At 41.7% G+C, this 25626-nt stretch overlaps 2 protein-coding genes across 3 annotated transcripts in view; both read left to right on the top strand.

Moving 5' to 3' along the window:
* LOC107318107 (IgGFc-binding protein-like) overlaps window positions 1-20319 on the top strand; it is a 47522-nt gene extending 27203 nt beyond the window's left edge. The window contains exons 35-59 of the mRNA XM_032446601.1: window positions 12-98; window positions 724-816; window positions 1808-2055; window positions 2342-2519; window positions 3651-3759; window positions 4253-4344; window positions 4903-5079; window positions 7145-7347; window positions 7629-7773; window positions 8494-8732; window positions 9238-9402; window positions 9819-9943; window positions 10697-10965; window positions 11643-11851; window positions 12293-12434; window positions 12775-13025; window positions 13623-13752; window positions 14468-14636; window positions 15852-16028; window positions 16440-16570; window positions 17292-17491; window positions 18413-18551; window positions 18877-19008; window positions 19597-19711; window positions 20040-20319. Coding sequence (XP_032302492.1) covers window positions 12-98; window positions 724-816; window positions 1808-2055; window positions 2342-2519; window positions 3651-3759; window positions 4253-4344; window positions 4903-5079; window positions 7145-7347; window positions 7629-7773; window positions 8494-8732; window positions 9238-9402; window positions 9819-9943; window positions 10697-10965; window positions 11643-11851; window positions 12293-12434; window positions 12775-13025; window positions 13623-13752; window positions 14468-14636; window positions 15852-16028; window positions 16440-16570; window positions 17292-17491; window positions 18413-18551; window positions 18877-19008; window positions 19597-19711; window positions 20040-20196 — 4082 coding nt within the window. The 3' untranslated portion in view covers window positions 20197-20319. The remainder of the gene's footprint in view (window positions 1-11; window positions 99-723; window positions 817-1807; window positions 2056-2341; window positions 2520-3650; window positions 3760-4252; window positions 4345-4902; window positions 5080-7144; window positions 7348-7628; window positions 7774-8493; window positions 8733-9237; window positions 9403-9818; window positions 9944-10696; window positions 10966-11642; window positions 11852-12292; window positions 12435-12774; window positions 13026-13622; window positions 13753-14467; window positions 14637-15851; window positions 16029-16439; window positions 16571-17291; window positions 17492-18412; window positions 18552-18876; window positions 19009-19596; window positions 19712-20039) is intronic.
* Window positions 20320-22396: 2077 nt separating this feature from the next.
* PLAAT1 (phospholipase A and acyltransferase 1) lies at window positions 22397-25269 on the top strand. Of its 2 annotated transcripts, none has more exons than XM_015871751.2 (4): window positions 22397-22573; window positions 23230-23435; window positions 23645-23913; window positions 24196-25269. In XM_015871751.2, the coding sequence occupies exons 2-4, from the start codon at window positions 23297-23299 to the stop codon at window positions 24295-24297; spliced, it is 510 nt and encodes a 169-aa protein (XP_015727237.1). In that variant the 5' UTR covers window positions 22397-22573; window positions 23230-23296; the 3' UTR covers window positions 24298-25269. The 2 variants fall into 2 exon arrangements, with proteins under 2 accessions (XP_015727237.1, XP_015727235.1); XM_015871749.2 differs by lacking the exon at window positions 22397-22573 and adding an exon at window positions 22637-22760.
* Window positions 25270-25626: the final 357 nt, after the last annotated feature.

Below are 25626 nucleotides of genomic sequence, written 5' to 3'. Positions count from 1 at the left end.
ATCTCCTGCAGAAGGTCCATCAACACCAAAACCTGGGACACCCTTGCCAGGCATCACAACGCCACCTCCACACCCAGCAACAACCACACCAAGCTCAGGTATTGTTGTTACCCACCCCCATTTTGTAATGCTTCTGACAACTCTTTTTTTGGATTCCTTCCATACCCACATCTAGGGTTTGGAATGACTGCAGTCAGTTACTTACAGTTTCCTTTTCCCTCAGACATAGTGATGAGAGATTATTTGTGTGTGTACAGTTATACAATTGTACAGTTATACAGTCAATAGGTAAACAGAGGTTAAACAGATGTTTTGCATGAAAGATTATCATGATAGAAAGAAAATCTTTGGTAAATGCTCACTGCTGTTGAAGATTCTCACTAAACTCTGCAAAGGAGTGATCTCCAGAGAGAGATCCTGCCTTAGTGGTAGTCAGGCCTTAAATGAGACCTGGGACAGGTGGAGCCAAGCTACACTCTTTCTGGTAGCACAGCTGAATTACCTTCACCTGTGCTCCTGTAGCTGACTCATTACTTGCCTCAGGTGGTTTGTTAGAGGCTCAGGCTGTGATCAACAGTAGCACAGTTTTTTAGAATAGTTACTATGTGTACCTTGTCCTGGGTAAATTCTGTCATGGCACTGGGTTGTTTGGAAATGACATACTATCTTCAGGGGTAAAACTGCTTATTAATTCTAATTTCTGCTAAACCTCTCGTGCAATAGGTCCATCAACTCCAAAACCTCAGCCACCCTTGCCAGATAACACAACAACACCTCCACACCCACCAACTCCAACAACACCTTCACCAAGTTCAGGTGAGTTTTTCACTTTGCCATCTCTATCTGTGATAATTTTTGTCATTATGTGGAATTCTTAATATAATTTGTATCAGGTGCGTGGAGCAAATATCCCATGGTGACTCAGACCTCCTTTAGCTTTGTCTTATTGCAGTTCCATCAACCTCAAAGCCCACTGCCTTACACTTCAACTAAGCCTTCACAAATGCCATCCATACCCCAGCCAAGCTCAATTTATTTATTTATTTATTTATTAAATTCCCATTCTTATTTCTTTTTACTTATTTTACCTGTTCAGTTTTCTTACTTCAGGCTTAACAGCTGAAGTAACAGAGTTATGCTGGAGCTTCAGATGTTTTCTTTAATTTCCATAATTGATATGACTGCAGAACTCTAGACAGCTGGTAGTGCAACAGTTCATTCCAGCTTCCAAAACAGAAGAGCCAGTCTTGTAAAGTTTTTGAGTAGATTCTTTCCATATATTCAGTGATAGCCTTTCAGAACTGACCACTACAAATTCACTGTTCTGCTTTATATTCTGATGTCTTAATATCCTTTTGTTCATATTTCTTCATTGGCCTCTAGCAGAGATTTCTGGTACACTGGAGTACATACTCTTTTGGAGTACAAAGACAAGAGTCTATCCCAGGTTTTGGAATGTCTTGTTTTAAATTTCAGTATAGTTATTGGCATGAAAGTTCTATTTAGTTGGATGTTCTTGACTCATATCAACTCCTAGGTATCATGTTTCATATGGTGTGTCTCTAATATGCAGAAAATGAGTCTCTGGATCAGATGACTTGCTCTTCATGAATTGCCACAGAATGTGGGTGATTTTCAGTTAAGGTAGAAGGGTGTTCTCTCCTCTGGAAAGCTTGCATACCTCCTTTGTACTCTGTTCTCAACTGAAGCCATCTATTGCAACTGAGCAGCAATTAGGAAGTAAAACAAAGTGACTGCAGCATATACAGCAGAGATTCAGAGGAAACTGTTCTGTCTTTCTTCCCAGGCCGTGCTTCCTGCAGTGCCTCTGGGGATCCACATTACAACACTTTTGACCACAAAGTTCATAATTTCATGGGAAACTGTTCTTACACCCTCTCCAAAGTGTGTAATATCTCTCAGAATATTCCATACTTTGATGTGTCCACAACAAATGAGCACAGAGGATCCAACACCAAAGTCTCTTACGTGAAGTCAGTGCAAGTGGAAGTCTATGGCTACCAGATTTCTTTGCTGAAAAACAAGAAAGTGAATGTAAGAAAATACTTGTTTAAAATAGTTTTAAACTAACATGAAGATGATAAAGACCTGGGGGTTTTTTGTTTGTTTTTTGTAGAATTTATTGTAATTTTTCTCTTGTCATTGGATACATGCACCTCTTCTAAAGAGATTTTTAAAAACTTTGCTAAGATAAAATATTATCTAATTGTGTCCCATTCTCTTTGTGCACAAAATGACATCTTTCACTAAGCTATTCCAGTTGCTTGTAGTTGAATGAGTTCCAGCAGCCATACACTAACTTTTACAACTTGCTGTGTAGGTGAATGGCAGCAGAATGAATCTACCCATATTTATTGAAAAGAAGATCAGTATTCAAAACAGTGGTGGTTATGTTCTCTTGGAAACTGACTTTGGACTGTGGGTGAGATTTGATGGAAATCACTATGCAGAAGTATCTGTGCCATCTGATTACAGGGGTCTGCTCTGTGGCCTCTGTGGTAAGTCATAGACCTAATCTCTTTTTAATGAGTTGTATAGACTGGTGGTTACTTAATCTTTTTTCCTAGTGTCATACTTAATCTATATAAAACTACCATTTACCAAGAGAACTAGAATTTACAGCAGCAAAGTAAAAATACTGATTTTTTTCAGTCTCTGCACACTGTTACAAAGTATCTAGTGATATGTTATCTGTCTGAAATGCCTTGAAGTATAACTAAGGGTAATATTTTTAGCTGGATTAAAAATAAAAACAAACACAAAACTCACTAATAAGTGTAAATTAGAGTGAGTAATGATTATATTCTACCTTAGATAAGTAATGTCTAGAGTAAAACAAAGCAATGAAGGGATCAAGTAGGGATGATCCTCAAATGACAGACTTGATGAATAAGTTAAAAAAAAAAAAAAGAAAAAGAAAAAGAAAAAGAAAAAACCATAAGTAATTTCAAAAACTCAAATGCCACAAAACATTAAGAGGCATATACAACACTGAAGATAGAATCCTTTGAGAGTCCTTTGAGAAAGAGCTGGTCAGACACAAAGGATACATTCTACTACATTCTGTAAGAAATTCTTCTACAGTAAAAACACAAAGTAACTGAGAGTCACAGTTTATGTAGCTAATGAGAGTGGGGTGCAACTGGAATTAGTAGCAATCAGTCATTTTTCATCAGTTATGTTGGCAATGCCTGAATCTGAGCAGGTTTAGTTGATACAACATTCTGTAATCCAGGTGATTACACAAAACATACCTCAGGATGGAAATGGGATTGTAGAAATTGTAATAGTAGCTTGTCTTATGAGTTTCTGATTTTCTTATTATTCTTTGATCTAGATCATCTGAAATGTTCTAGATAAATTATCTCTGTGTGGTTGTTTCTCACTTTCAACTCAGGAAACCTACCCAAGGATGTAATGATGTAAATGATACTATTTGATTTTTAGTCCAACACTACAGATGAGATCCAAACACAAGTGCTCTTCTTATTTTACCCAGTGCACATTGGCATTGGATATATTCTCTTGCTACTTCACACAGTTTCTTTTATAGCCTGAAACCTGTGTTTGTTCTTGCGAACTTCATGTATCTTATAAATACTTTTTTTTTTTTTTTTTAACCCTCACAGGTAATTATAATGGTGATCCAAATGATGACAACATAAAGCCTAATGGTGACACTGCAAGTAATTCCAATGAGCTTGGACAAAGCTGGCTTGTACCTGAGAATAACACCATGTATGTACAGGAATCCAATCACATTTCCTAATCAAACTCTATGAAATCAAATATCTATCCACACACTGGCTTTTTCATCTGGGAACTATTCTGCATCTTCCAATTGCCCATTGGAAGCAGGGAAATTCCTCTTCTTATTAAAGCAGGAATGAGAAGAGAGGTTGCATCCTTTAAGCCTTGATTTCCAAAGCAAGAACTTTTTATGGGAGTGAGGTGTGACTTCCATCCAGATCCCTGACTGGAAATCATTAACTTACTGGATCCGATAGCTCTTCTTTTCTTCAGCAAGAACAGTCCTTTGATTTGCCCAAAAGGCATTGAAAAGGGCAGTCATTCAGAAATGGGCTCACATCATCCTTTCACAGAAGCTAGATAAAGTCTTCTGACTGTAACAAAATTCACTCTGTTATGTGGGGTTATTGTGCCAGAATTCCACAAAAGATCTGGTAATAGGACATGTACATAAACATTTCATTTTGTTTGCTTTCCCAAGGTGCTCTGTTGGAACAGAAGACAAGTGTGATGCTGTGCTGGAGAGTGAAGCAAAGAAGAATACAGCATGCGGCATGATCACAGACCCAACAGGTAGAATGCTTGTAGCTGTCTTTTTGCCTGTTCTGAGCTTATATAAAATCTCCAGTGCCAATGGCCAAAATTAAATTCATAGGTCAAGATATGTCAACTGATGAGACAGTAGCAAGATGTTCATGTGGATTATGTGAGGATGATCACCAGAAACCATAGGTGCTCTTGATTTGTAGTGGCTTGCATTCTACTTTCTAAATGAAATAGTTCAGAGGGCACTGTCATTGCATAAATTATAGATATTTCATCTGAAATTCTGCAGATGTTTCCCACACTAGAGATGCCCTGGAGTTGTTTGTAATTACTGGCTTGCCTATCCAGCATGTCCTAATTTATGTACGCTATCTTGTGTAAATCACACTGGGAGAAGAAACAAGCCTGATACAGTGGGCCAGGTTTTATCATATGTGCTCATTTTCAAGTGTTGATTTAACTTACTAAACAGACAAAGTCAGCCTGGAACACTCAATACATTTGCCATGACGGATCATAGTTGATAATGGTGATAAATTTCCCATTTATTTTCTGTCCTCTGTATATCTTTCTTTGTTTACACAGGAATCTTCAAGGATTGCCACAGCAAAGTGCCTCCAGAAAATTTCTTCAATAATTGTGTTTATGACGTGTGTTTTACTGACGGACAGGCAACATCCTTATGCTATGGACTACAGGCCTATGCTGAGTCATGTATCAATGCTGGAATATGTATAGAGTGGAGAAATGCTACTCTTTGCCGTGAGTGTTGTGGTTTATAAATATTTATTCTGTGTTTGATCTTTAAATTTTTCACATTCTCCTCTATCTTTTTTCATGTATGGTATTTCATTGTATGCAGTGCTTCAAGTATAGTCTTTTGGTATGAGTCTGCTTTACCTTAAGTACTATTCCAGTATTTATATAATGCAATAATTTCTATGAACTTTTGGATACATTCTTCAATAATTTATAATTTCCTATTAGTTTATTGTAAAACTTGAATTATAGTCAGCTGAATCTCATGTGAGCTTTTGTACTGGGAGAGTAACTGTAACTTTGCTTTGCTGAAAATCCACAATCTGCAGTGCAAACGTAGCTGATATTTATAGGCTCTCAGTATTCACTGATGGCTTTTGGACAAAAATAATTCTAGTAAGACATTTTAAGAAACAGGTGTTTCTAGAAAGTTTACAGAATTATTTTCATTTATCTCCAGACTAATTATGCTTGTAATAATATTATGGCAGGAGCTGCTCAGTTTGGTAACAGAATGATTTTAGAATGGCCTTTGATTAAAAGCATACATCAGTCAGCACTAGGATAGTGCACTGACCATTTGTCTATAAAGAAAAAGACAGATGAAGAAAATATGCTTTGAAGCCTTCAACTCGGATTAAAAGTATGGACTTCCAGGCTCTGCACCCTAAGGCTGTATTCCAGGGCCTAAATACCTATGGCTTGGTTACGGTCTTAGAGAAGATGATTGCTCAGTCACATTAGTAGGACTGTTTCTCAGATGCTCCTTCCATCAGTAGTTCAAATGAAACATCAATTAGGAATCTGAAAAAGATAGATGGCTGGTGGTGTTGGCTGTAATTGTCCAGCAGGAGTGAGAGATCCTGCTGTAGTTATGGAAGTGAATGAGACTCGCATGTGGTGATTTTTCACAGAATCTCACATAAATAGTATTTAGGTGTTTTTTTCAGGCCACAGGAATGGACAAATGCTTCAATACTTCTGAGAGAAATACAGTATTTTCCCTGAGGAGCAGGAGGGCTGTGAGAGCACAATGTATTTTCTCAGGGGGGTCTCAATGGAAAATAATCTGATTTTTAGATCAATTTTTAAATGTGGCAGGTGTTCAGACAGTAACTGCAGTAACATAGACATACCAGCTGGTATGTGAAGAGATGCTTTTATTCCCTTAATTTAGTGACTTGGGCAGTCAAGAAATAACAGAGCTCAGAGGAGTGAAATGCTCTATTTAATCCTTGGATATGAGTAGCCTTGAGAGTTGTGGTTCAAACTAAAGCTTTATTAAATTTACTATTTTCCACTGTCCTGCTGAAATTGAGGTTTAGATCCAATGCAAACTGGCTTTGAAAAGATGTGATCCCTCCTGCAGTTTTATATCTTCCCTGTCCAGCCCAAGCTTTCTAACCAGCTCCTCCCTGTTCTCTCTTTTCTGTCTCAAATTGCCCAAAGGTGAGAGGAAAGAACATACGTGGTTCTGATTCTGATGAAACTTGAAAGCAATGCCTTAGAAACTTTTAACTGTCATGGCATAGCTGCATTGTACATACTTAGGGGTTTTATCTTTTCCATGGCCTCCCTACTGCCCTCTGTCACCTATTAGTGATCCTCAGGGCTTTGAACGCAGCTTAGCTGTTTTCAGAAAAACTACTAGACAGCTCTGCACTGCTGCTGTAATCCCATTTAGATAATAAAGGCAGCCAAAACCAGCACGATTCGAGTTTCCAGCACATCTGGATGTCTTTAAACCTCCAGAAGAAGGATTACAGAACAAAGCACATTTAGGTCTGCATGGTCATGTCAGCCCTACATTCAAGGCAAGCCTGCAATGTTTGGCTTTCCATGTGAGATAAGTGCAGGGTGGTCTACTAGTCTTGCTCACCACTGCCAAATGCCACCTACCATCTCATGGTGCAAGAAAATTCTTGCTAATCAGAACTCTTCAGTGTCAGACTCTCCAACAACACTTTTCCTAATTTTCAGGAGCAAACAGTGAAAACGAAAACACTGGAACAATTTTTATAACAACTTTGTCCTTTTTGATGATCTTATTTTTTAATTTTTCCTCCAGCAATGTCCTGTCCTGGAGGCAGCATCTACAAAGGCTGTGGTACTAGGTGTCCCTCTACTTGTGTGAGCTCCTCGGCTGCTAATACCTGTAGTACATTGCCGGTGGAGGGTTGCTTCTGTAAGGACGGCTATGTTCTGAGCGGAGACACATGTGTGCCAGAAAGCAGCTGTGGTTGTCTGGACAACAAAAACCACTATCATGAGGCAAGTTACAGTATTTAGAAAAAAAGAGAGAAAATTAAAAACAGTGTATCTCAATTGCTATCATTGTGAGAAAAAACACTATCACAATTGCTACTTATACTGTTAATAGTAGCAAAAATGATTCACTTTGCCAGCCTTCTTGATCACTGAGTTCTATGGTCATAACTGGGTAAATGATCATATACCATGCACATTCAAATACTAGTAATTCAGTTGTCCCTTATGATATCACCATTCTATTTATCTTACAATAAATAACTCTAAATATTTTTTCCCCTCAGCTGGGTGAAAGCTGGTTCACCAATCATGCCTGCACTGAACGCTGCACTTGCAATGCTAATAATGTGATCAGTTGTTCATCCTGGGAGTGTGGAGTACGAGAGGAATGCAGTGTTAAGGATGGTGTGCTAGGCTGTCATTCCAATGGTAAGTCCTCCCAGAAAAAATCATCTCGTTGTCAATTCCATGATTAGATTCTTTTCTCTCTCTAACTTTCTCATAAATATCTTTTCATATGTGATGGCAAAGATAATTCCAACTAAGTGCTGCCAGTGGTAAGGTACGAGAAGACATGATGATCTGTCTTGTGGTCACTGATTCCCTTCTGCTGCAATTGATGTCTGCAAAACTTGATGCTGCCCAAGAGCCACTAAGGACCCTTGGATTCTTTTTGTCTTGATCATACAAATTCAAGAAACAAATCACCAGTGATACTAGTTCTAAATTTGGGAGCCATTTCTGAGAGGCTGTTTGTTGGCAAGTTTCTTACATAATTATGTACATAGATACATATTTATTTACTTTCCTATTCATATATTTATGTATTCTCAAATTGCTACAGAGGAAATCTCTGGATTACTCTTAATTAGCATGCATTATGGCTACAGCAGCATGTAGAAGCAGATAAACAGGTTAACTTGTTGCCAAGTTGCCAGTTTGTATGTAATTATTAAATTAAATTTAGGAGATACCTACTGGTAATTTCTCATTTCCAGGTAAATGCCATTGATGTGAACCTGAAATGTCTCTATGAAAGTTTCTTCTTGTAATAATGATGAGGATTAAGTTGCTGCACTGATACAAATGTCAGTTGAGTCCATGGTGAAATCTAGTCCAAAATCCTTAAATTATTTTTTTCACTTTCAGGCCAAGTAACATGTCAGGTGGCAGGAGATCCCCACTATTTCACTTTTGATAAATTGATGTACACATTTGTGGGTACCTGCACTTACACCTTGGTTAAGTCTGTCAGCCACAATGTCAACCCAATAACCATCCTTGGCAAGAATGAAGACCGAGGGCTAAGAGGTGCCACATACCTGAAAGAAGTCTACATAGATGTGTATGATACACGAATCACCCTTCGGAAAAGCAAAGAAATCCTGGTAGGTGTCGGTGCTACTTATTCCAGCAATAATTATCTTAAAATCAGCTTACTATAGTAGCTCTAGGAAAAATGACCTCTGTGTGTCGTAAGAAACACATATTCGTATCCTTAATATTTACAGGCACCTCTCTTAAGTTGATGTTGAGGGGGAATAAAGCTTCTGACTATTTCCCAAGGCTTGTCTTCTAGTTTCATTGTTCTGTTAGCCACATCTTGGAGGTGGAGCCCAGAGCCTCAGGATCTGGGAACTGTTGTCTGAACTAAAGAATGTACCTCCCCACTTCAGTAACTGTTGTCAGCCCAACCACACCTATAGCTAGAGCCCTGCCCAGCTCACCTCAGCTGAAAAGCTGATTTTTGCTACCTGTAGGTGGAATATGTAATAGTGAGTGTGAAGAATCTAAAACTGTCCAAGTAACCTTCAGCACTCCAAATAATATAGATTCAAGCAGAAAAGCCTTCACGAGAGATTGTCCATACTGACAAATGATTTATGCCTCCAGCTGAACAACCAAAGGGTTTACACCCCAGTGGAGAACCGGGTGCGGGGTGTGTCCATTGGAAATGTTGGCAATTACCTGGTAGTGGAAACAGACTTTGGTGTGATAGTGAAATATGATGGTGATGACCACCTGGAAATAACCCTTCCACAGTCTTACTTCTCAAAGGTAAGATTTACTGTGTAAACATATTGGTATTCTTTCAAAACCACTGCTTGTGTATTTATTTTTCTTTGTTCTTGTATTTTGCTGTTGCATCATTCTTCATAGATACATTGTAACACACATCTTTTTTTTTGTATTTTTTTCCTCTTCGCACCAATTTCCTTGTGTTCCAGAGGAGAACTAACAGAAAATGACCCAGCTTGGGAAATACTTATAGAATTAAATGGCTTGAATTCTTAGGGTATTGTAGTGTCTATTTATTTTCTGTTGTTGCAGTCAGTATGTCTGAAATATTTATTACAAGATTGATTGTCATTAGTGTTTCAACTTCATCATTCCAGAGGCAATGATTAAGAACTAACTGGGGAAGCTGGTGTAGAGCAGATTATTTTTATAGTATGGTTCTTGTTTGCTTGCAGGTACAAGGCATGTGTGGTAACTTCAATGATGATTATAAAGACGATCTGTCCTTGCCCAATGGCACAATTGTCAGTGTCACTCAGTTTGGAAATAGCTGGAAAGTAGAAGAAGACAGTGATGCAGGGTGAGCATTACTTCCTACCTTCCATCTTTCTTCGGAGCAGTATTCCTCTAATTACTTTGTCTTTTACGACTTTGTAGCATACAAATAGTGTGTATGAAATTTTTCTCTTCTTCAGTTAAAAGCTTAAAGGAAAAAAAAGCCATCACCAGCAGCAATCACTATACAGGCCAGGTGGAAACCACAGCCATTTTACTGATCCACAAACATACTTGGGCAATTAGGCTTTGGTGTAGTATACAGTGTGGACACAGCCTATGTTTATTTTACTCTGAAAATACTAATATATTAATAGGTATAATAGATAGACTAATAATAGATAAGGAGGATAGAGTTTGAGAACAGTACAGAGAGCTTAGCATGGTAACACAGCTTGTACAACCGTGGGTTCACCAGCCAAATCCCATGCTACGGTGCCCACAGAGGGCAAGCAGTGGGTGCCCAAGGGTGGCAGCCAGGCCCAGCAAAGAGCCCGTATCACAACATGACTTTGCATAGATGACGCAGGTCCAAGGTCAAGCTGGAAAATCACTCCTCTCATCAGGGTCAGGTTCAGAGCATGTAACCAAGGTCTAGAAGAAGCATGGTGATTGTCATGCATATCTGCTGCTGCTACTCTTCCAGTTGTAGACACAAACAAGACTGCAGTCTCCAGTACTATATATTTAGTATCTTTCAGTGGCAACAAACTTTCCAGTTTCAGTCTCACATATGTCTTTGAAACTCAAGTGCAGCTGTTTCTGTGTTTTCTTGCAGTTGTTTATCAGACTCGAGAGAAGATGATGTTCCTCCTTGCACCAGTGAGAATAAACCAATCATTGAAAGCCAGTGCAATGTCCTAAAATCAGACAAATTCAAAGCATGTCATCATCTGGTGAAGCCTGAAGACTTCATAAAGATCTGCACCTATGACATGTGTCAATATGATGGCATGAAGTCTGCTCTCTGCGACATAGTTCAGTTCTATGTGGACACCTGCAGGAATCAAGGAGTCACCATTACATGGAGGAATAGCACATTTTGTCGTAAGTGCACAAGAAAGTGAAAAAAAAACAGAAAAGCGGGTGGCTGACAGCATAAGACAAATGAGCAGTATTAGGTAGACAAGTTCTATAAAAGAAAATTAAGACAAACTTTTCAAAATAAGCAATTTGGTTGTTATGATTTTATGACTTGGCTGTGTTGCTGAACTGTTTGCAAGCTGAACTAAACCCAGTGATACTGACTAGATGAGTTGTGGATGATAGTGTGGAGTTAGAGTGGGTTTGGTAGCCAAATGAATGTCTTGAGATACTGCAGTGAGTCTAAAATGGAGAAATAATAGAATCACAGCATCATTTATGCTGGAAAAGATCTTCAAGATCATCAAGTCTAACGATAATAATTGTAATATAACCAGAAATAAAAAAACAAAATTGGAAACTGAACACAGGGATCAAAGCCACTCACTGACAATTCAGGCAGTTGCTTATGAAGAGCCAAGTTCTTGGATTAATTTCCAGTGTATGTGCCACACTCCATCCATTTAATAAAATTAACATCTAATTATGGAAGGAAAAAAAAAAAATCGTTTGATGATGAAAATGATCTATAAGAAGGCAGTCCTACACTACTGTTTTACAGGCCAAGTTGAAGATATCAGGCAAGAACATTTGTCTTAATGTGTTTAATAACACTGCTTCTGTTCTCTTCACCCACACAGCATTGCCCTGTCCATCCCACAGCCATTACACAGCCTGTGCCTCTGCCTGCCCTTCAACATGCAATGACATTTTTGCCTCATCCCTTTGTGAGAAGACAGAATCATGCACAGAGGGCTGTGAGTGTGATGATAACTATGTGCTCAGCAATGACAAGTGTGTTCCTCTCAGCAACTGTGGCTGCAGGGATGATGACAACAATTACTACAGTGTGAGTAGTTTATTGTAAGGTAAATCTCTGACTGCAGAACTTGCAGGAAATTGGTCCTGTGTCCAACACAATGAGAAAGTCTTCAGAGTCTACCATTTTAAACACATTTCACTTGGTTAACAAAAGCTGTGGGCTTAAGTTGTTAGAGGATGCAGGAATTGCAGGAATGTGGTAATTTGCACCTTGAAGCAAAAATTGAGGCATACTCAAAACTTTATCAGAATTAATTTGGTGGTCTATCCCATTCCCGTTATGTGTTCCAATTCCCTTTTGGGAGATAAATGGACTAAGATTTCCCCCCTCCCAATTTCTTGATAAAATTAAACCTGAATTGAGTGATAGTGGAATGGCCAGCAGGATGCACCTAGCCAGACTCCACTAGTTTTGCTACTGACTTTCTATTGCTCAGCACCTTGGTAACATAACACAATTTGTGTCCAGGCTGGGGAGACCTGGATTACTCCACACTGCGCCAAAAGATGTCAGTGTCAGCGGAATGGTGTCATCAAATGTCAGAGTTATGGATGTGATTCTAAAGAATCCTGCTTGATCAAAAATGGAAAATACAAGTGCAATCCAACAGGTAGGTGCAGGCAGATCTTCATCTGCTATTCCACGGGGACTAGAGAAGGAGGAGGGATCTGAGTGTCCATTCTTTCTTCCATGGCACTTCCAAACTTTACAACATGAAAAGGCAGGTCTGACAATACTATTGATGACACATTATTAAGCACAAAAAAGGCCTAATTTCTCAGTAGAAAGTTACAGTACAAGACGGGGAATTCGTAAAGAGGAGTAGAACAAAAGTTTGAAAATCTATGTACATCTAGAAACTTGGCAGCTTAGTCTGTATTAAACAGATTTATGCATAAAATTTGGTTCACGCATTCAGATTGGAAGGCAATGAAATTCTTTTTTTTCAGGTTTTGGCATGTGCCGGATCATAGGAGATCCACATTATATCACATTTGATGGTTTGGTTCACCACTTCCAAGGGAAATTCACATATATTCTGACTCAGACCATCCCTGGCCTACCTGATACTCTGACACCGTTCAGTGTTGAAGGCATGAACTTCCCTCTTCGTCTAAATCGGCGCATTACTTACCTGAAAGAGATTATCATCAACGTTTACAATCACGAAGTGAGATTCAGGCAAGGCAAGCAGATACTGGTAAGTCTCTCACTGACTGCAGAGCACAGACAAAGGTTCTCCTTTAAAGGTAAACAAATAAATTAAGGGACTGTTCTAAAGAATGTAAGTAATTAAAGCTAGCTGTGTTGTTACAACAGTACTATGGGGCAAGAAAAAGCATGATTTCAGTTGTGTTCCTTCTTTCTAAAGCAGTGAAAGATAAATTTTTAGGGATTCTTAGGAATAAAATAACAAATATCCAAAACTTACAATAAAGCCACACAAAATATGATCAGTGGTAGGAGCAAGTGTGGATTATGCTGGGAAAACTCAGTTTCTACCCTCTTTGTTTGTCCATTATAGCATACATTGGCTCAAACATGCACTTTTGTTCAGTAATGGAAATCTCTCAGGAGTGGTACTGATGTAAGAACACCGAGTCCAGATCACTTTCCTTAATATATGATATTGTTACTTTAAAAGTTGAATACTGCATTTTTATTGGATTAAAATATCTTATATATTTATCATAAAACCAGAAAAGAAGGATGTTCCTTTGTAGCATTTATCTACATCAAAGCCACATATGATTTTGTCAAGTATACTATAAGTATTAACATATTTTTTCCCTTTTAGTTGGATGGTGTGAAGGTGAGAGCCCCTATTCGTCCCCATGATGGTATTCATATATACCAGAGGATAACAAGAGTTTACCTGGAGACAGATTTTGGCTTATACCTGAGCTACGATGGTGATCAAAATGCAGGTAAGTGATACTAAAACAGTCTTCAGGAATATTTATGCGCCATGTCAAAAAATGTTATCATTACAAAGAAGGTCTAAACCCAAAATAAAATTAGAAATTTCCACCCTTTAAGCCTGTGGTTCTCTGTCATGTGAACTTCCAGAAAACTGAAACAATAATTATTTCTCATGGAAGTAGTCATTACTCTAACCAGATCCATCTGAATTTAGGAGGAATTGTATGTGGAGTCAGATTGTTCTACTACTTTAGATGTTAAGTAAGGCCTGAGTGATAGAAACAAAAGCAAATGACTTTAAGCTGCTGATCAGGATGATGGGGCAAATTCTGAATCTGCCTATTTCCCAGCTTAATCCAGCTACAGGACTGAGGTCCTCAAGCTGAACAACTGAGACTGCATTCTTTTACATGCTTCCTCTCAAGCATGTTCCAGATAAAGCCATTCTTTACTGTTTCTCATCAGGACTTCTATATCATGCATACAGAACTCATTCATGTAAGCTGAAAACACATTACCTCCTCTATTCGAAGTGTAGTTTCCACTGCTTTACAATGTAGTATAGCCATGGTATTTCCATTCATTTAAAATTCTGCATCACACTACCAGCTACAGTCTGAATAATGGAATTTGGTAGTTCACACTCCTTTCCACTTTTTCCATATATTCAGAAGAAAATATTTCTTTATAATGGCTACTTTTGCCTTTGAACTTTCCTAGATATAAAGCTGGCCAACACCTACAACAACAGAGTAGAAGGCTTGTGCGGTAACTTTGACGGTAGATATAAAAATGACTTCACAAACCCTGATGGTGTTTGGCTGAAGAATGTGAATGCATTCGGTGAGAGCTGGAAGGTCCCTGTGAAAAGAAGAGCCTCTCGTTTCAGGTACCTAATTTTCTACTTAATATCCCTGGCAAACATAGCCACTGGAAGTTATGAAATTAAGCCATAGTTAAAATTCTGGTCTAACTATGCAGTCAGGTTTCTGTTCCTTCTTCTTCCCTTGGTCTGCATGTGGGGACTTTTCCTGCTCAACACTGAGGTGAAATATCAGTGCCTTCTCATCTTGCCAAAAGAGGTCTGAGCTGTCAGTGCAGTGCTCTGGTTCATTGTCCTTCTTTGGAGTCACAGCCATTACAACTGCTAGGGCACAGGGATGAATAAGGTATCTGCCCAGCCCATGGGTCCTGGCAAAGATTAAATGCATCATTTGCTGAATGGACTGGCAGATCCTGGTTCAGTGTCATTACTCCCTTTGGAACATGAAGGTACCTTCAAAATCCATCAAGATGAATTCACAGCTCCTCACAGAAGAGATTTTTCAAGTGTCTAACTTCCTTACTTTCATGACTACATTATGTTTTCTGCTACTACAAAAAAAAACTGGAACATTCTTTTGAATAAATGTCATTGTGATATTTGTGATCAGGCCAAGCTGTCCTAGTTAGTCCATACAGAACACTGAAACAGGGAACTAAGTTTTCTTCTCCTTCCACCTCTTCAATTTGCTTTGAAAGGTTTTTGAGGTTGCTTGACCACCAACAGAAATTATTATATTATTTCGTTGTTTGTTTTTTTTTTTTTCAGTATGTAAATAGAATTGTATTAGGTATCAGGATATAATTTGGCTGTGAAAACCTGTCCAGCAGAATAGTAGAAAGCAGCATGTGGGCTAATGTTGAGCATAGAGAGGCTCTGGAAGCTATGCCTGGAGAAGAATTCTGGCACTTCAAGCATGTAGCCAGCTCTTCAGTGAAAGTGAACATACCTCCAAGAAATGGTTTATTCCAGCTGCCTAGCATTTAATTATTATTGAATGGATTAGGTGGCCTGGATGAAACCTGTGTCATATAGAATGTCCATGGAGATAACAACAGCTGTTCTTTTTGTTTTAAAAAAACATGTATATCTGAAATGGTAGGAACTTTCCTAGTACATCTTTTATTTGCTATATATACCCACTTCGCATTCAGTATGAACACTGAGAGAGAAATAAGATGACACTTCTGTCACAAGGCAGAAATGCTGTTACTTGTAAACTAGTGCAATGAATGCTGGATATACAGAGACCTGAGTGTTTCATAATGACTTCATTCCCAGGCGAGAAACCACCATGGAAAATGAGCCTGATGAGGAACCAGATACAGGGCTCTATCAAGGCTGCAGTGAAAATAAGCTGATGCAAGAAAACAGCACTTCTAAATGTCAAATTCTGACTGCATTGGACGGTCCTTTTGCAAACTGTCATTCTGCAGTTCCACCAGAGCCCTATTCCATGTAAGTGTCTGCTGCAACCTGGGTATTTTTTCTCTGCACTCATATAGTTGTAAGTAATGTACAGAGACAGGTGGTGCTCACTTCAAAGCCTCTCTTGGCTGTGAGAGGAATGTAAAGGTACCTCAAACCAAACAAATGGACCACTGACTTCAGGGTCTGTATTCTGATTCTTAATGTAAGCCCACATTACTCCTCACTCTAGAATTTGGTTGGGCAGCCTGTTTCACTTTCTTAGAGTCTGCTTTATTTTTCTGAGATGCTGTATATTTGCAGATCCCATTCACCTCAGTTCTCACTGCTTCTGAAATTCAGGCCACTGATATTCAGATGATCAGCAAAGTTGAGAAAGTAGCAGCAGCAATAAATAAATAGGAAGTATAGTGGATGAATGCTTTCTTATGTTGCACATAGGAACTGCATCTTTGATATGTGTGTGGAGGAAGATGGCACTGACACATTATGTCGCCATCTGAAAGAATACGTGCTGGCTTGCCAGGAGCAAGGAGTCAATATAGAAGGCTGGAGGCAACAGACAGGTTGTGGTAAGTACAGGAAGAAACTGAAAGTGTGGTTTCTGCCTAAAGAACTTTCAAAATGTAAGATTAGAGGTTTTTGCTAGAAGCAAAGCTTCTTAGGGCTTACAAATGTCAATTCACACCTCAGTCATTGTTCATAGTTCAGCACACACACTTGTCACTGCGTCTGAGTCTTCTGCTGATGTTTTCTATTAGACTCCACCTTAGAAAGCTGCTTAGGGGAGCAGAGCAGTCAGTTCCCCTGCCATGAGAAGTTCTGTGAGAAAAATAAAATGTCTCCATTCCCAACTGGTCTTTCAGACTGAAAAATGCTGAAATAGAATTTACAATAATCTCAAGCCTCTTCTTCCTAACTATTTTTGTTTCCCAAGCTGAGAGGTTAATCCAGGCCATACTTACCGTGCATCACCCATGGGTAGAGGATTTTGTATTTCTAATGAAATACACTTCCCAGAGCTGTGAAACTACTCTGATGCTTTCAGTGATAGATACTCTGGATGTGAGAAGTAATCTGATATCAGTAAAAACCTGGACTCAGAGCACAGCATATGAATAGCTTTGAGAATGCATTTTCTTATTTGGGAGTCATTCACTTATAAGTTCATTACCTTTATATGTGTGAATGTTTCTGTGTATGTGTGTTCATCATTTTGCCCTTACAAAACAGCTCTGAAAAGGCAATGTGTAGCTGCAATTTGTTATAACTGGACTCTCCTTATTCTTACAGAGATGGTGTGTCCACCCAACAGCAAATACAACTCATGTGTGACTGCATGCCCTGCATCCTGCAGCGACATGACCAGCCCGTCTGAGTGTGAATTGCCTTGTACTGAAGGCTGTGAATGTCTCCCTGGCTACGTTCTTAGTGACTCTAACTGTGTGCCTTACAGAGAATGTGGCTGCACATACCTTGACAAATATTATGAGGTACGGTGTCTCAGCAGGCCAGACAGCTCCCACAGTGCTAAACAATATTTTCTTGTGCTAATTATTTTGATAATCTCTTTGTTCTTCTCAGCATGTAACTTTGCATTAGAAACAAAGAGCCATTTATTTAATAATATTCTGGTCTCTGGAGGAAGGGAAGAGAGAATACATCACTCAGTTTGCCTCTGAAAGTCTGCCTGTCAGAATACTCTGCAGGCGCTTGGGGGAAGCATATGATTACACTCTGACCTCCTTGTTAATTCTTCACCTTTATTACAGTAAACAGCCACAATAGACTCTAAAATTTACAATGCACCAGTTATAGAAAAAATCTGTTGGTCACCATGGTCCCTCTCCTCTCAGTGAAGAGTGGCACAGGAGGGACTGAGAGTATGTAATGCTGGCTGCAGTTTAAAGACAGCCCCCAGCAAGGCTGAATTCTGAGGAATCCAGAGATTCCACCCTTCCAGCTGCGGGATAAAAAGCTTTATAGTCATTTCAGCACTGGAGGTTTGATACAGACAAGGCCTAAAGCAAGTAAAGATGGTGTTATGGGAGGAGGTAGACGCTAAACAAATGGGGCTTGCCAGAGAAGTGAAACATAGCATCTTTGCACATTGTCTTGGAGGCACAATATGATGCATTTGCCACTTTATCTCCAGAGACAGATATTATTGGTTGTCTGTGTACCCAACCTGGGGCTAGGATCTCACACCTCAAACTTTCATAAGTATTCCTTAAGTTTCAAGGAGATGGGTTAATGAGCTGCTTGCTTGCTTTCTGTATTCAGAGTACAAGAAAGAGAGGTCTGCCCTGTTGTTATCCATCAGGAAGAATCAGAGTAGCATAAGGCTACAGTGTTCCATTCATGTTTCCCTGCCTGGTTTTCATACTTTTTAACATTCAACTGCTATCTTCCAGATTGGAGAAGTGTTCACCACTGATGACTGCTCCCAGAAATGCCGGTGCACAGAGAGCTCCACCGTCACCTGCTCTAACATAGCATGTGGTTCGGATGAAATCTGTGATGCTGCAAACTACACTCGTGGGTGCTACAGGAGTAAGTGAACCACTAAGCCTATCATGTTTTCCTTCACTGCTAAGAAGTCTTGAGTTACTGCTTACAGGATGTTTCTGGGTCTGGGATAGTTGCAACAGCCTGAATGGAAGAAATAATAAGCTTACTTAGTAAGGTTACTGAAGAACTTTCCCTGATGTTTTGTTGTAGAAAGTGTTTCCCATTCTCCTCTTATCAAGTACAAAATAACTAACAGGCCTTAAAATACAGGGCATGTCCAGCAAGTAGCAGTATAATCTAATCAAGAGCAGTTCTCTCAGGGCTGGATTATGTGAGATTCTGAAGTGTTTCTCCTTCCTTTTGCTAGGAGGACCATGTATGCCAAGTCCTTGCCAGAATGATGGAATTTGCTCTGAAACAACTAATGACACCTCTGGCAACTACTACTGTGAATGTACAGAGCTGTACACAGGAAGAAGCTGCGACATTGAAAGGATAGGTAATAAAACTATTTTGGTTTTCACTGTCTGAATTACACACACCACTATGAAACAACAAAACAAAACAGAAAATGTGTCATTGTGGAGAAGACTAAGCTGGCTTTTAATTTCCATGCTGTGAATCAGTAAGTAACACAGTGGGAGGGGGTGACAGGTTAGTCTGGGACCTCATCACATCTTTTCAAGGGCAGTTTAGTCACAGGCAAAATTTGGGCTGACACTAGAAATATTCCACTACACAATCCAAACAAGTCAGTGGCACTATTCCTCCAGGTAGAAACTGGGTCTTGTGCCACAGGGTGGGTGGTCATGTCTGTATTGGTATGTTCAAACAGAAGGAGGGGGACAGCTCCCCCAGCAAAGAGATATTAGAAAGCATGACAGCAGGGCTCAGCAGGGCATACAGGACCTTGGTCTGACACCATTCCAGAGAGCCAGTCCAGTCAGAGAACACAGTATAAGCCAAGAAGACAGGCACGTCTGCCTCCTGTTCAGATGCCACAGAGTGCAGTTTCACTCTTGAAATTGAGGAGTCTTCTGTTCTCAGTGCTCTTAGCTTACACTGACTGGGCTCATTTCTTCTTCAGATGACTCAAGTATCCCAGAGAGTTCTCAGAGCAATACAGTTGCCATCGCTGTTGGAGTTACAGTAGCAGTGGTTGCTGTCATCATTCTCATCACCTCTGCAGTGTATCTGTTCAGGTAAGACTATTCCCAGCTTTGCCACATTCAGCAAGGGTAAGACCCATACACTCATTTTAGCCTCTGTACACCCCCAGACTCGTGCTATTCCCACACCTGCAGAATCAGAAAGGAAGTGCAGCATTCAAAATATCATTTGAGGAATATGAGGGAATGCTTTTTCCACAGGAATGAAGATGTGCCATTCCTATTACATAAGGCATAGGCATCACTACCACAAAACTTAGAATCCTTCAGAATCTGACATACACACTCACACCACTGTTTGACCTCCCATTACAGATAAGAAATTAAAGATGGTTGTTGGTGTTTGTTTGTTTGTGTACAGAAAGAACAGCAGAAAGGCAAATGTAAATATCGGTGCACAGAATGCATCTTTGCACAAGTCTGAGGATACACCAGGTGACGGAGTACGTGAACACAATTACGGCTACGTGGTGAACGCTGCATTTGACCGAGATGAACCCCACAGCACATACCTGTAGTTACCATGTTTTGCTGTCTTTTTTTTTGTTTTGTTTTGTTTTTCAATTCATATGTATTACTTTCTGCTCTTGTATTTTAATATTTCTAACACTTTCAAAATAATAAATAAATAATTGCATTTACTAAAGGCTTCTGAAGTTTTTCATCTAAAATATATCTCAGCTCTCATGTTGCACACTCAAACTGAAGTAAGTCTTAACTCACATTATACACTGTATTGTCCTCAGAGGCTGTTCAAGTAGCATTAAGTCTAGACAGAATTCAGTAGCACAGTTGTACTGCACACTGTCACATCCTTACCTCTGATAGGGGCACTAGCAGCAGACTGACAAGGTCAGAATTAATGATAGCATCCCAAGCAGGTTGTCATGAGATGACCTTACCCAAATACTTAAACAGGAGAGAAACAGATGGCTGAGCTGGAAACAGTTCTGTTCTTTTGGCAAAGCATGACTGGCTGTGGAGAAAAGGAAAAATAAGACAACATCAAACTCTTCAGATAACAGATAACCCCACTCCATCCACCCCACTGGGAGTGACAGTCTGAAAGAAGTAATTGTTTGAGTGACAGCAGCCTCCTTGCTGTCTGTCTGGAGTGGACAAGAATGAGGACTGTCACTGTCCCTTGCCTGTGGGTGCTAATGACAAGCAACAAAACCTACATGAACAATGAGATCCTGTCAAAAGTCCTCCTTCAGGTCTTTGCAAGCTTTGAAGCTGTCACGCTTAGAGATGTGGTTAGAGATTTGCACCAGCTCAGGCTTGGACTCCACTAAGAACTCTTCAATAGCAGGATATCAAAAGTGTTTATTGCAAGGCTTAAGCATTGTAATGATTTTGGCTGAGATAGAGCTGATTTTTCTCAGAGCAGCTCCTATGATGCTATGTTTTGGATCTGTGGGGAAGAAAAAGGAAAGAAACCAACGACAACAAATCAAAAAACAGTACTGATGATACACCACTGCTTTAGTTATTCCCAAATGCTGCTTATACAAAACCAGGGTCTTTTCAGTTCCTTACGTTGCCCTGCCAGAGAGCAGGATTGCAGCACACCAGAAGCTGAGGGGTTGTACAGCCAGGACGGCTGATCCCAATGAGCAAAGGAATATCCCAAACCATGTGACATCATACTCAGATGTAACAGGATATTGCTGCTGTTCCTGTGCTCCTGCACTGGATGGGATGGATCTCCAGTATTAACCCAATATTCCAACAGCTCCCAGTAGTTCTTCTTGGTCTCATGAGATAGGGAAATATATCAGACAAGAGTTTCAGCAAGGCCCCTTTCTTCAGCCACACCTTATCTCCTTCCTGCAATGACCTCATTTTACTCCTCTACCAAATATTTGCTCCTCAACCTCCCTCAGTGCTGTTAGCCAGAAAAGCACTTGTAATCCCCATGGGCAGACAGGTGGATAAAAGGCATTTTGCTCGGGTCCATTCAAGAACATGCCAGTTGTCCATACATGCACAGCCCAGCCATCGAGGAATGGATTTGAATGGAAAGGGGCTTTCAGCCTCACTACATAATGAGAACGAATCAGAGTGAGGGACCTACCTGCCTACAAACAAATTGCCAGCGTCATGCTGCAATTTCACCACGTTTCTAAAAGCAGCTATCCTGCCTGTTCAGCAGCAGCTTCCTATTGCTCTCCTGTACCTGCTAACAGTGCAGTTCTGTAAATGTTGAGTGTTGCTGATCATGCTCAACTCCTGCTGTAGCTGCTGGGAGCACAGGACACCCCACAGCCTGCAGGATCACAGCTCCAGCTCTTCCAGGTAATGCAGCCTACCTGTTCACAGGTGAAGCAGATTTGGGGGTTTCCATGGATACACTTTGCTATTTCAGTGTCATAGGAATTGCTTTGGGTTTCCACTGCACAGCCTTAGAAGTGCTTCAGACTTGAAATGAGGTAATAAAGAAAGCAAAACTGCAACGCAGTGCTCCACTGAACTAATTATTTATCAATAGAAGCCAGAAAGATGACAAATTTGACACCACTCGGATCTTGTAAATCAACCAGCTGTCTTAACGCTGAGCATTAAATCCCCTGCTTGGTTCAGCTCACTCAGAGCACACATCTGCTGGTGGTGGACCCTCCCTTCTGGCAATAGCCATGGGGTGGCCGCAGCTGCTCAGCTGCACTCGCTCACCCCTCAGCTCAGAGGATGTGCCGGGCATGGCCATGCACTCCTGTATCTGGAGGAAATCCCTGGGCCTCAACACAAAGACACGTGAAAAGCCAACCTAGACATCTTTGCCCAAAAACAGCCATTGGGACGGGCTCTGAGCTCCACATCCGTCTCTTCCCTTTGCCAGCAAAGAAGCGAAGTGGCAGAGCACCGCACCGCCGTTCACTCTCGGGAGGACTCCCGGTGAGAGATGCTTGTTTACAGCTCTCCCATATGGTCGCTGCATACCCGGGCATCGGGCTCAGCGACAACGCAGACAGTCAGCCGCCCGTTCCTCGCTATTTATAGCGGCCGGGAGGAGCCTGGGGCTGGGCTGGTTTCCGCCTCCGGGCTCGCTCGGGGCCGCGGCGGCAGCAGGACGAACGCAGGGGTGAGCGGGGAGAGCTCGGGTGGGGAGTGGGCGAGGAGTGGGTGCCTGTAAGCAGGATGCGGCCCTCGAGGTGCCGAGCTTTTACGGGCACAGCTTGGGGTGTTGCAGCCCCGCCGGTGTGCGAGGGCAGCTGCGACAGCCCGATGGAGCCGGTCCGGGGGGGCTGTTTTGGGGAGAGCATCAATGGGATCAGGGCTTGCAAGGGGGACAGCTTGGCCTCCTCACCCCAGCGGGAACTGGGAGGTGGGAGCTGTTGTTGGCCTGCCATGGCTTCACCCTTTGCTCCCATTGCTCAGCAGGACAAGGGTGGATTTTACTCCTTGCCCTCTGCCAGCACACTGAGCACAGCCAGGTCCTGCAAACAGCATTCAGTGCAGCAGTGGCCAGCTGTCACCTGCCTGTGCTGCAAGTGCCAGGCATTAATGACCTGACAAGCCAGCCCCCAGTAAACAACCTCTGTGTGCCCCAGAGCTCCCCTGGTGCCTTGATCTGATCTACCCAGCCAGAGAAGCATGTCCTGAGCTGGATCTTGCAAGATGGCAGCAATTGGGAGCTTCAGTGCCGCCCACCCTGGAGATCCCCAGCCTGGGGACCTGATTGAGATCTTCCGTCCGGCGTACCAGCACTGGGCCCTCTACCTGGGAGATGGGTACATCATCAACGTGACGCCTGTGGGTAAGGCTGGCGGGGTGGGGTGGGTCCTTTGGGATGGCTGAGAACACTGCTTTGTACTGAGGGCAGGTGGCCAGTCATCCAGGATGGGAGAGAGGAAAGGATGGGAGCTGCAAGCCCTACAGGTGGCACCTCCAGGGCCAGGCAGATGCTCTCTGGGGTCTTGGCCAGGCTGTGTGGGACCTGACTAGCTCACTCTGTGCCTTCCCCAGAAGAGGGACCTCCAGCCACATTTGGCAGCGCCAAGTCAGTGTTCAGCCGAAAGGCCATGGTGAGGATGCAGCTCCTGAAGGAGGTGGTGGGAAACGACACCTACCGCATCAACAACAAGTACGATGGCACCTATGCTCCCCTCCCTGTGGAGGACATCATCCGGCGTGCCGAGTACCTCATCAACCAGGAGGTGTCCTACGACTTGCTGGGCAACAACTGTGAGCACTTTGTCACTCTGCTCCGCTACGGAGAGGGGGTCTCTGAGCAGGTAGGCAACACGTGCTGCCCAGGGCCCATCCTTGTGGGGTTGGCATGGAGACACTTAGTGTGAGCCCCAGCAGTGCATGGGGACAGTATGGTCCATGGGCTGGGATCCCAACCATCACAGGCTCACAAAAGACCCTGAACAAGGAGGGTTGCTGGGGCCTGGGGGTACAGCTTTTGTTCAGCCCAAGGGTGAAGGCATGGGATCGCTATTATTCATTCCATTTCCTTGATTATCTCTACGTGCTCTTCATTCATGTGCCTGTGTTTTCTTCCCTCTCTGCAGGCCAACAGAGCCATCAGTGCCATTGGGTTTGTGACAGCAGCTGCAGGTGCCTTCTCCCTGCTGGGACTGCTGAGGAGCCGGAACCGAGAAAGGCAGTACTGAGGGGCTACTGGGCTGGAGCTGCCAGGCAGGAGCTGCTGGTGACACAGGGTGATTCATGCCCTTACTCCCAGCAGTGCCTCTTTAAGAGGGCAGCCCAGTCTGTTTGCTACAGCTGCTGTCATGGCATTGCCAGCAATGTCTGGCAGTGCTCACGAGCAAATTATCCTCGCTCGTCAGGGTTCTGCTGAGGGCACATATGCTGTTTTTACAGACTGCATCCTGTGGGCTTTCTATGAATAACCTTTCCTAACCTGTGTGAAGGAGCATTTTGTTTACTTCTGTTTTTAACCTTCTTTCTTTTTCTTCTTACCAGAAGTAACACAGCAGCACTGCTGTTAAGGCCAGTGCAGGACTAGATAGATGATCTGAGAGGTCTTTTCCAACCATAACGATTCTATGGTTCTATGATTATAAAGAAAAGTCCCTGGGCACCTCAGGGCAGTCTTTGTGCCTGGAGCTGGGCCCATTGCACTGCACTGACCAACACAACAGATCCTTGTGTGATCACAAGTGATGTCTTCCTCCAGCCAGCAGGACAGCACAGCCCCCATCCCACACCTGAAGGTCGAGCTGTGCAACAGCTCCATGCATACAGAGCCTCGCCATCTCTGAGCACAAAGCTGGCATGCGGCTTGTCCTAGGAGAAAGATATTGAGTGGAAGCGTGGTTTATTACTCTTCATGGAGAGTATTAGGCTTGCATGTTTGGAACAGTATTTTTTTTTTGCAGGTTACATATAGGAAATGAACTCTAACTGTGCCTTCACTATGTGCAGCTTCGTGGACTGTAAGAAGAGATGGGAGCAAGAGCTGTCAGTAAGCAGCTTGCTATTCTTGTCTGCTCTCACCATGTATATAACTGGACCAGAAGCTTTTTTTAAACCACGGTTGTTTCAGTGTTTGAAATAACAAAGCCAAGCCTTCTGGTTGTATTTTGTAGTTAATACCATTAAATAATATTGTTGGTTGTTTCGTTTGTTTGGTTTTTAATATGGGAAATGTATTAAAATAAAACTGGGCTCTTAATAACTGAACATGAAAACCCTGTTCTGTTTTCCTGTAAATGTTGCAGGAGATTTTTTCAAGACTAAGGAAGTATTGAAGGAAGTGGCTGATTGATATGAGGATGAGAACAAGCCCAGCCTGGCTCCACTTCCTGAACTATGCAACTGCAGAGCAGTGGTGCACATTAACCTCTGCTTCTTGGCATGACTTGGATAAAGAAAGCAGCTCTATGCAGCTTTCCACCCATTGTGCCCTTAAAGCAACAGTGCCACGTGGCACCAAAGAAAGCACTAAATTTGGGTAAGGAGGCAGCTATTCATTCCCT

The sequence above is a fragment of the Coturnix japonica genome, chromosome 9 (genome assembly GCF_001577835.2).
Source record: "Coturnix japonica isolate 7356 chromosome 9, Coturnix japonica 2.1, whole genome shotgun sequence".
NCBI classification, from domain to species: Eukaryota; Metazoa; Chordata; class Aves; order Galliformes; family Phasianidae; genus Coturnix; species Coturnix japonica.
This window is presented reverse-complemented; position numbering and strand designations above follow the sequence as displayed.